Raw genomic sequence first — 11,243 nt, 5'->3', positions numbered from 1 at the left:
AAAAATCTCATGGGATCCATTTGACCCAATCTCTTTAGGCCCATCTTCTCGTCTAGCTTTTAAATATGGTAAAACAGAAAAACGACAATCTTTAAACCGCTTTACTCATGTCTGTATTAGAGGTATATCGATAGTGGTTTTCTGGCAGCAGTCTCCCAAAATGAAGGAAATGGGGAAGTGGATGGAGCAGGTTTGTTTCTCACAGGAAGATCTAGAATGGTGTGCTGCCTCCATTTCTCCTGGAAATAATTAGCTGCTTTAAGCTCAGTGCCAGGTCAAGAATCCACAGCATTTTTAGCAAATTCTAAAAAGTTACTTTAAACAATGATGAGGCGAGTACCTCATCACCTCATTTACTGAACTTAATTTGTGTACAAAATGGTGATGCCTTCTTCAGGACGTTTTGTACCCTCCATGGAAAAGTTTAATATGAACTAATTAAAGCTAACATTCTAATATATATCCTGTCTCATGGAAGGAAATTTGATAACTGCTGTTAATCGGGTGCCACCTTTTATACCAGGAGATGGTGCAATGAAAAATTTTCTGGAGCAGACAAAAAGACTTTGTGCCCAATAGCTCAGGAAAATGAACATAGATGTTTTCATAAGAATGTCAGAAAAATGTCATTGAATTGCTGTCTGAAATTTGTCTCGATAATGAAATGAATGAAAAATTTTCTGACGGGCACCCATTTCCCAGATAAAGATCAGTTTATTTGCATCTTTAATTTTCAACAATGGTAGAGAAATGTATTAATAGACTTTAAATTGATTCACTGAAACACATGTAAGTCATCAATTTGGTGTTGGAACTAATCGATTCCCCTTTATGGCTGTGATATTTCTTTACCTTTGAATAAAGTTTAATGTGGGAATATTTAGTACAGAAACCGTTTGCTATCTGGAAGATCAGTACCAACATGTAAAAAAAAAAAAAATTAATCTTTAATCAAAGTTGCTCTAAATCAGTTGTGGAGTCCTTCAAGGTTTCGTCCTGGGTCCTAATTTATTCATATTATATAATAATGAACTCTAAAGTTTTAAAGGAGTTTTTATTCTTTGTATTTGCAGATGACGAATTTAAGCTAAACTGGAAGCCACATATTAAAAACTAAAATATTTAGAACTTTTTCTTTCACAAAATAAACATTTTAAACCAAAACTATTCTTGTTGTACGGTCCTTCATAGTTCCATACATTACTTTGTTTGGCGATTTGAGAAAAACCGCTGTTAAAAAAAAGTATATATATTTAAATAAACTTAAGAAATCTAGAGTTCCTGCGCTTCCGTGGAGTTTTTTTTTCGCGCTGAGTTTCGCCAGAGGGCGCTGTGGTGCTTTATTTCAAACACATGGCACTTCATGGACTCTTAATGGGTTTGCACTGGAAATGGAATATGACCACTAACACATCAACCAAGAAATATACAGTAAGAAAAGACGATCCGCAGCAGTGATATAATTAATGCGACATCGTGGAAGTAATGCAGTTTAGAACTAGTTAGTAATGGATGGATGTAAAAACAGCCTCAAGGATTCAAATTTGTAGTAAAAAGTAGATTTTCTCCTGCAAACTTTAAAAAGGCAAGCAAAAAAAAAAAAAAAGAAAAATCTCAGGGGAGTGAAGATGGAGGTCTCGCTGTATAGTATAAAGGGGAGTCTTAATGACCGGGCTTCCATGGTCTCGGGGGGTTTTACTCTACTCAGGGGGGCGGTGCACTTCTCCAGACCCCTCCCGCCCCCAAAAGCCGCTCCACAAACAGTGACCGGCAGGCAGACTGCTAGTCAGGCGCTTCTTCCACATCCAGCAGCCACAGCTGCATCCCATGCCCGCAGCCTCTCCGGGATAGAGCGCCATCGATCAAGCAGCGTCCGTGCGTCCATCAGGCTGGAGGTCCGCAGCGGTCGGCCGAACATGCTGGAAAACGGGAGGAAGGTGTACAAGGAGGGTTTGCTGGAGAAGCGGAGCGACGGGCTGCTGCAGCTTTGGAAGAAGAAGCACTGCGTCCTGACCGAGGACGGCGTGCTGCTGCTGCCGCCCAAGCAGCACGATCACCCGCAGCAGCAGCAGCAGCAGCACGGCGGGGACACGGGCAAAGTCAAGGAGCTTCACTTCGCCAACATGAAGACGGTGGACTGCGTGGAGCGGAAAGGCAAGTACGTCTACTTCACCGTTGTCATGACGGAGGGGAAGGAGATCGACTTCAGGTGCCCGCAGGACGAGGGCTGGAACGCGGAGATCACCTTGCAGATGGTCCAGTACAAGAACCGGCAGGCGATCCTGGCCGTCAAGTCCACCCGGCAGAAGCAGCAGCTGCTCGTCGTGCAGATGCCCGGGCAGAAGACCGTCCGGAGCTCCCCGAGCGTGGCGTGACCCGCGGGGAGCCCCGCAAACACCGGCGCGCCTTCAGCGGTAAGACAATGGGAGAAGGACCGGGGGAAGAAGGGGTGTAAAAAAAAATAAATAAAAGAAAAAGCAGGCACAGCATACTATAAATTACAATAAAGGCGTTTTGACTCAATTTAATACTTGTTAAGAATCACAAAGTCTAAAAGATATTTATTGAAACGGCTTACAAATTGAAAGTGCAGTAGGCCAAGTTAGTAATTTAAAACGCGGGAGCTTCTGAGGTGTTGCTGCGTAGAATAACTTCCAAATTTGCACCATGATGTAGTGCGGCTCGCTGCTCCACTCAGATTTCCACACACGTGGCTTTTCTGTGGCAGCAGCTGATTTATGAGCTTCTAACACAACTTTTGTATGTGTATGCCAATAAAAATATAAATCAGTTGTGTTAACTATTTAAAAAAAAACTGGTGACAGGAAGTATATTCAAGTGCCATATCTGCCCAATTTTGTTTTTCAAACAGGGCCGACCCAAAGTTAAAGGGGGGCCTGGGTTGGAGTTGATTGAAGCCCCCAAGAGCTAGCACAGCAGCACCTTGTAGATCTGTTTTTAGATGACTCCAATGACATCACTACAAAATTATTTTCCCCCTTTACTTACGGTATAATTCGATGTTCATAAATTTTTCATTGTTTTAAAAATATTAATTAGAATTAACAATTTCCCCCAAACATCCTGTTTAAACAATAGTACAAGCTTAAAAGTTGCCTTATTCTCCATAAAATACAATTGACAGCAAAACAAGGTGTTAGCCTGTTGGAGCTAAAGGCTCTTGGACCCCCCCCCCATAACATAAAAACGTTATGTTTTTATCAGAAACATAACGTTTTGAAAATGTCAAAGTGTTTAAAAAAAATCAGTTGAAGTCCAACTAGTCTACATATGTAGCATTTTGAACTAGAGCTGTTAAATGCAAGTCATACTTCTTAAAAACTGTACACACCACAAGGGGACAACAATTCTTACTGACTAGAAATACTAATATGCAAAGTATTTAAACTTTCGAGCTTTTGAAGTAAAGCTCCACAATGTTATAATCAGTAGTAGTTTCCTTACTTCTTGACGGATGGCATCTCTATTTGTTTTAGAAACATGAATAAGCACTACGTGCGGTGGAATGCCAGCTAGCAGCTAATCAGATGGGCACAATATTCTGCTGATTTTGGCTATTTAAAGCAGAAAACGTGTAAAATCTTCACATTCCTATGAGACACATTGCTAGAGCTGATTGTCATTGTTTCCCTGCTGACCCATGGGCCTGCCACTGCGCTACAGTTGCATACTTTGACCCCTGCTGGAGATATCAGTCCTCCTGATGAGGTGTGACTCCTCTGTAAAACCACCTAGAGTTGAGGAAACTCTAGGTGGTTTTTTTTATGTAGAAAACCATATCAGACACAACTATTGCCAATAAGTTTTGTAGTTCCACAATAGCCTTTGCCTGCACTCCTCTAGTGAGATCAGCAGTTTAATCTATAGGCATTAGGTCTATGGATTTTGTAATTATGCTTACCTTTACTCTATAACTGTAAAAGCGGTTCTATTGTTGTGCCCAGAGTGGGGTTTTACCTTTCCTCTGCCTCTCTGTGTAAACCACAGTCAGTCTAATTGATTCTTATCCGCAGGTGAATTTGACACTCAGCCGAGGAAGACAATGAACCCAGGCTTCATCTGCCCCTGCTGCTGCTTCACCAAGCTCCATTCTCCAGGAGAACTGAACACCCCACACCCCAATTCATGATGTGGTCTCCACACACCAGCCCTCACTCCTCTTTTCAGTACAGAGACTTGCTTCACAAAAGACTGATGGACTAAAAGCATGTGAGAAAACATCTGTATTCTACCGTGCAATGGGTTTTGTCCCTTATTTATTAGATGTGTATATATTTTTTTATATATATAAAAAACGTTGTCTGAATGTCAAGTGTGAGAGTCACTGGAGGTAAGCATTCGGTCGACTTGGACTATCTGACGAATTGGAACCTCGAGGGGAACGTTTGGTGATGTTCCCTAAAGGTTACGAAGCCTGAAACTTTCAAGAGACGATGATGGGGGAAGGCTGGCCCGGTGACACGCCGGTCCTTCCTGTAACTTTTAGGGAACGTTCTCTCAACATTCCCTGGGGTGGAACATTAGTTGAACCAGCTCGTTATGGATAAGATGCGTCAGTGCTTCTGGTTTTATTTTCTAACAGAGCCAAAGACTCATTTGATACATTTCTTTTGTTGCGCAGTATTCCTCTCACCTCACTAAACATGTACAGATCGAGAAAATGATTGCGCTGTGTGGATTGACGGTTGGTTTTCTATGCTTGATTTCAACAGTGTATTTTAGTGTTTCCATTGTGTGCTTCTGTTGCTTTCCGCCACTTTATTTTGCTACATTTGTAAATTGAAGGAAAAGCTGTTGCTATGTTCTTAAGTGATGGGTGTACTCTGGCTTTTTAACCATGGACAATAAGGTTAAGGTGACTATTTCAAAAACTGAGCTGCTTCACAGACCGTTTCAATTAAATCTTAGTGGAAACATAACATTACATTAAACTTAGTTAGACCTCGACTGATCAGAACTACACCAGAATCATCACAATCAACAAAATGGTTATCATGTCATGAGGCTCCTCTGATTAGGAGATTTAGCCAAAGCTCTTTTTCTCGGCTACAGAAACTAGGAATTTATTGAAATAAGTTGGCATCTGAGCGATTGGCTTTGTCAGCTTATGATGCGTTCGGTTTGAATGCTGAAGTTGGAATTTTGATTTGGTACATCAAATTAGCTCAGGTCCAACTGTTCGTTGCGCTTGTGAGATGTTGACTTGTTCGTGACTATCTCATAATAGTTTCAAAAAAAGGGATTGCTCAAATACAAGAGTGTGAACAGGTACAAAACGGAAGAGTAGAACGACAAAATAGTGGCGTGTGAATACAAAATAGGGTAAGAATTGGCAATTGAGCTAAGTTTGCTATTTATTCAACTGTCACTTATTGTTTTTCTTTGTGGCAGAATGTAGCTGTGTAGCCAGCTAATCTAGCTTCCTAGCTGTTTGCTTTGTTAGCTTACGAATAGCTGTCCGTAAACAGTGTGACAATCTGTATTGTCAAACAAGCTGTTTTTGACAGTGTTGCTATTGCTTATTTGGCCAAATACTAAGCTAAAAGCTATTAGCTTGGATTGCAATTTCCTGCCTAGCAATGCTATTAGCCTTAACGAACACAGCAATGGGCAAATCTCACTTGGTTTTGAACACAAAACTGGAATGCATTTGTAGAACCGTTTTAAAAGAAAGCAAAAGTGCTGCCTAGCCAGCCAATATTCAGCTTGCCAACTATTTGGTGTCAATTCCTTAAATCGGTGTGCTAACTCTTGTTGATGGCACTCCTGGTGTGACAGGATCCTAAATAACACCATCATAATACAAGATGACAAAGTCATCTGATAATACTGATGGTCACAACAGGAACATTTTTTCCTGATCTCCATAATTTAACCTCTTTACACCGTCTCTGTTTCAAGTTGTCTCATGCTGATTTGCAGCAATTTACTGAAGAGGGACAGCTAATCCTTATCCATTACTTATAATTAGATCCAGTCAGCTTTTGTATGACTCGAATAACAGAGCAGCAACCATTTGATACAAACTTTACATTTTAGTAATTGCGAAAAGAAGGACACAACTATCCAAATCAGTCTCTGTTGCAGCTCAGTTTTTGAATGTTTGGAAAGAAAATCACTTCTGTGCTTAACAGATTGAAGGCATGGGAGAGTTTTTATCTGGAAGTAAACATATTAATACATATGAAGGCGGCGGTGCAGAGCAACAGTCAGTGCCACATGTCAATCAGAGGCTTCAGAAATGTCTTGTGTTCCACCAGGACGTATTTTATCTCACTGTGGCTCATGATGTTTCCTCTTTCCTGGGCGGGTCTCCCACCGCTCGCCAGCGTACCGCAGCTAATCCAGCACATGCCTCTGTGTTGCTGTCATCTTCCACACAGGGCCAGAGCCGTGCCCTTTATCTGACGCGGCCGGTGCGATGCTTCCCCGACATGCCTTTCTGTTTTCATCATTCCACACTGTTAGGAACCACTGTCCAATTTCTTATTTCCACGGAGATTTATTTTCATACCTCGAAAAGATACATTCCATTAAAAAAACAAACAAAACTAAAAAAAAAAACAACTAAACTCGCCCAGCATCTTGTGTGGTTTCTGTTTTTTTTCCTCCTGCAGCAGTAGATGAATGGCAGGACCCTGTGGCTCCATGGGGTCACGGTAATGACCTGTTTAAGTGGCTCCCACTCAGTCAGTCTCCAGCCTTTCAATCCTTTACAGCCGCTGAACCGCTCACCCCATGTTTCCTGGTCTAAATGTAGCTGCCACACAGAGAGTTGGATTTCACTGCCAGTTGCTGCCGCTTAGACAAACTGCCAGTGTGTAACGTGAATGTCGCACGTGGCTTCGGCCACCCTGTTGTCTAAAGCCCCAGTTAATTCAATTAAAGTGGGCCCGTGTGACGGCACCTTCGCTGATCCGTAGAGGGCTTTATGCTGCATCAGCATAATGCTGCTCAAAATTAAAATCTGGATTTCACTTTCAGCTGCTGCCTGTATCCATTACGCAGCTGTTGGTTCTTGAGAACACAAGAACCAACATAATCATCGGTAATGGGTGTGTACAGTGTTGTCACGCAGGTTTCGTGATATGTAGTGTTACATTAGCTTTACAAGAAATGTAAAAAAATCCAACTGGATTCATAACCCTTTGCTACAGCAGCTTGGAAAAGTATTCAAGCTTGTATGTTCTCCATTAAGCCAGGTTCAATGTTTTTTTTTTTTTTTTTTGTTGTCTTTTTTTTTACCCCGGGTTATTGAAATAATATTCAACACTGATTCACTCATACTTTTGGCCAACTTTACATTTCATCCAGCTAAATTCTGAAGAAATTTCCCCTTAAGACGAACAAACTAGCATGCTAACATGACATTCTGAAGCTAGCACACTGCTAGCTTGTTTGCTAAGTTGCTTTCCTGTCCAATCTCTGAGGTTTACTACAGAAAAATAATGTCTTTGATGAACTCTTGAGGAGTATTTTGAAGAGAAATCTCAGGCAATGTTAAGTTAGTTTTTTTAAAGTAGAGTTTTACATGTTGACAGCAAAGTTAGCGGTCTACAGTTTGTCTACCGTCAAAAAACCCGGTTTGGTGTTAACAGACAGAGAGAGATTATGTTCTGTGTTTAAACAGACACATACAAAACACACTTTATTAGACATGAATGAGTTCATGAAGGGAGCCTCAATTAGGCACCATTTTACGACAAAGGGTTAGCTTTTTCTGTTTGCATTTATACTTCGACTTTGGTGGTGCCCTGACACTGAACCCCATCTACTGAATTTCACAAGACACGTGAAAATAAAAACACAAGAACGTGCGCTTGTTTCCAGGTTTTGTTTTGCGTAGCCAAACATAAATTACAACCAATTAAAAAGCATGGAAAAAAAGTTTAAACATTTAACTTTTTCATTGGTGGCTTTCTGCAGAGATCGTCTTCCAGCGTGGAGGAAAGATCAACAGGAAGACAGTTTGAGTCCCTGCTGCTGTTGACAGACCTCTTTGAACGAGCCGCTGCAGCTGCTCTTCAAACATTACTTAAGAAGTCTTTGCTGGGACTCGGTGTGCCGGATGACCGCTAACTAATTTCTCACCGTCAGCGGCTGCCTTTGATCGGGACAAAGTTGTGTGAACACGTGACAGCAGGCGCAAGTGGCTGCAAATGATTTAGGAAGTACATCCAATCCAGACGTGCGGAGCCTGCTGGGGTAGCTCAACTGTGGCTGTTTTGACACAAAACTTCAACCAACTTACAAAAAAAGAAAAACTTTGTACATGCCTTGTGCAAGGATTCGTACAGCATTAACCACTCCAGTGTTGTACCCAACGTCAAACCTACCTACCTACTAAATCTTTGTTGGTACTTTTCATACTTTTTGGGATGTAGAAGACGCAGCAAACACAGAAGAAAATGGTCTGATTGGATGAAACCAATCTTTCCACATTTCCGCTGTGACACATGGAGGAGGTATCATGCTATTGCGATGCTTTTCTTTAGTAATTACAGGGAAGATGCTGTGCTGACCAATGGTAGAGGCTGCAGGTCAGCTGCTCAAAGCTGACCTAGCTGTGTTCCTGTTAGCCATAAAGTTGTGCAAATTGAAATTACGAAAATAAATTTGCTAATTTCAAAGAAACTCAAAGTTTTTGCACTAGAATGGCGTCGTTTTTCAGCCGTATCGTAATAGATGTAATTTGCAAAACTGTAACGGAGGCATTTTTTCCCCCATCACACGAGTCATGTGATCAACAGCTGGAAGTTACTACTCAGGAAAACGTTGAAAAAGACAGCAGGAAGTAGTAGGATGATAGCATGTCGCACAGTTCACAAAAACTTGCATGATTCGAATATGTTGAATCCACATCTCTTCTGTAAAATTGCAGACTACAATTTCCCCAAAATGCCGCATATGTAGCCAAACCATCTTCATGTGATGGAATCACTCAGTCAAACCCATCCAGTTGGGAATCATTGACATCCAAAAATTAGCAAAAAACAAACATCAAGCAAATCTATTAGAAACATAACATAGCAGATGCCTTGTAATTACCGGGAGAGATTTGTTAAGCAGAACTAAAAAAACAAAAAACAAAAAGCTAAATCAGATCTCCTGCTTGGTGATCACTGTTTCAGATTCCCTCATGGAGCTTCATTTCACTTCTATGTCCAATCACAGATCCCTCAGACACCTGGAGGCCGCCTCCTGCTCAGATCGTTTGGTTCTTCAAAGAGATAACAGGTAGGCAAAAAAATGCCCATTATTCAGGGACATTTGGCGTCGGCGCAACTCAATAGGCTTTGTCAAACGGTGAAACAGCTCATCAGAACCAAGAACAGGGAACAGATTGTTCACACACTCGCTGTTTTGTCTTCTGCCTGCTGTGTAGGTGGGAGATAGTGTTGGATTGCTTTGTGGTGCTTTGCTCAGGCTGCGTCTTAGAACTGAAGCCAACTTGTTTGCGCCTTCTGGGTCTACTGTATTTCTAAATTCTAGCAAGACTCTCTCTGTCTCTCTCTCTCTCTCTCTCTCTCTCTCTCGCTTTAGTTTCTTTTTACAACTTGTCTTTTGAAGCCAACGAATTTGCAGAGCAGAAATGACGTTATACCTTTAGAACTTGTACTCGGACGTTATGTCTCTTTTGATCAGCCACAATCTGCCGGTAAATTGTGACGTTAGCATTTTGAACTGCAGGAACACTTAGCCATCTGCTCTGTAGTGCATAAACTCTTTATGCTTTCTATTTAAATGACCCAAATGGCAAAGAAATAACAATGAGCACCACAAGCTGGTGTGCAGATTGTCATTGTTCGTGTTCACTCAATGATTGTGTGAGTGTGTGTATGTGTATGTGTTTCAGCAATGCCACGCAAAAAAAAAAAAGAAAAAAAAAAAGACCTCTGCTGGCTGGTAGTCTTTGTGATTCATAGACGCAATGTGTGCTGATGTTTTCATTATCAAAGTGAGCTGGTTGCGTCTGTGCTTGTTTTAGACCACCAACATTGTTACAGGAACTAATTCTAACTTCCAGTCCTCCGATTTAAACTGCCGTGTTTCCATAAAGCAAATTTATTTTCAAAATGTCAAATTGCTCAAATCCTACGGTCAATGGAAACGCAACTCATGCCTGTGTTGGTCTTCTTCAGAAGTTCTGTCTTTAGTTCACAATTATGTATACATATGTACTTTTTTGTAAAAACAAACAAACAAACAAACAAACAAACAAAAAAACTAACAAAACAAAAAACATTGAGTTTTTTTTAAATCAACTATATAGATCTAAACTTAAACACAGAATTACTGGGCAGTGAACTGGAGCAGTATTGATGTATTTCAAGCAGCAGTTCACTGCTTCTCTCTCTCTCTCTCTGTCTGTGTGTGTGTGTGTGTGTGTGTGTGTTAAGAGTTCGCACTGTCAGTAGATTTGGCTCCCCCTCCACTTCCGTGCCCTTTGACCTCGTCTTTGCTTCCTGGCTTTATTGCTGGACCACCTTCCACTCTAACTACCATCGCAGCCTCACAACACACACACACACACACACACATTGAGCAGCACTTATTGGCCAACCACCCTGCAGAGTCAGTGCTGGTCAGCTGGCTCAGCCTCACTCAGTGATCAGAGCAGAGCGTTAGCGTCAGGACCAGAAATGTCACCTTGGTCTCTGCTGCAGCTGAAAAAAACGTTGGGAAATTCAAAGCGACAGGGGAACTAGAAAACTCGGAGAACATTCACATCCGTTAACGTGGTTTACAAATCTAAAAAACATCTGAAACTCTCCCTCCAGCAGACGTTGTTGACGACTCCAAGTTTTCAGTGTAATATAAGTTTGATTCATCTTGATGACGGTGGAACTTGTCTTATTGTTTGTATCTTCCTAGTGCAGCAATGTGCAATTTCTAACAGATTTTCTTCCAGCTTTTATGTTTATTTCCTCCGTAACATTTTTTCTGAAGTTGCAACCAGACAGTAAAACTGCTCAAATTGGAATTTCAAAAATAAATTTGCTAAAAGAAAATGTCAATTTCAAAGAAAAGTGTTTTTTGATTATTTTTTTTTTTTTTTGCGCTAGATTAAGTGTTTTTTTTCCCAGCCATATCAAAATTCATGTATTTTGGAAAAACTGCAAAGGAAACACTTTTTAGTGTCACATGATCAACAACCAGATGTTTCTACTGGCGGAAAAGACAAAGAAGACGACAGGAAGTGGTAGGAGGATGATGGTGCG

At 41.1% G+C, this 11,243-nt stretch overlaps 1 protein-coding gene across 2 annotated transcripts; it reads left to right on the top strand.

The window, feature by feature from the left end:
* The first annotated feature begins 1,291 nt into the window (after positions 1 to 1,291).
* On the top strand, positions 1,292 to 10,685 carry phlda1 (pleckstrin homology-like domain, family A, member 1). Of its 2 annotated transcripts, XR_001426074.1 has the most exons (3): positions 1,292 to 2,414; positions 4,035 to 8,595; positions 8,790 to 10,685. XR_001426074.1 is itself a non-coding variant. In XM_015041357.1 (2 exons), exon 1 carries the CDS (start codon positions 1,629 to 1,631, stop codon positions 2,373 to 2,375), a length of 747 nt encoding a protein of 248 aa, XP_014896843.1. In that variant the 5' UTR covers positions 1,292 to 1,628; the 3' UTR covers positions 2,376 to 2,414; positions 4,035 to 10,685. The 2 variants fall into 2 exon arrangements, 1 of the variants encoding a protein (XP_014896843.1); XM_015041357.1 differs by having other exon boundaries at positions 4,035 to 10,685.
* Positions 10,686 to 11,243: the final 558 nt, after the last annotated feature.

This window comes from Poecilia latipinna, unplaced genomic scaffold (genome assembly GCF_001443285.1).
Source record: "Poecilia latipinna isolate Pla-1442-1.1 unplaced genomic scaffold, P_latipinna-1.0 Scaffold548, whole genome shotgun sequence".
NCBI lineage: Eukaryota > Metazoa > Chordata > Actinopteri > Cyprinodontiformes > Poeciliidae > Poecilia > Poecilia latipinna.
The sequence above is the reverse complement of the archived record's forward strand: the minus strand, read 5'-3'. Positions and strand labels throughout refer to the sequence as shown.

Coding starts and splice junctions, on each gene's coding strand:
- phlda1 (XM_015041357.1), top strand. CDS start 1,629: ATGGAGGTCTCGCTGTATAGTATAAAGGGGAGTCTTAATGACCGGGCT.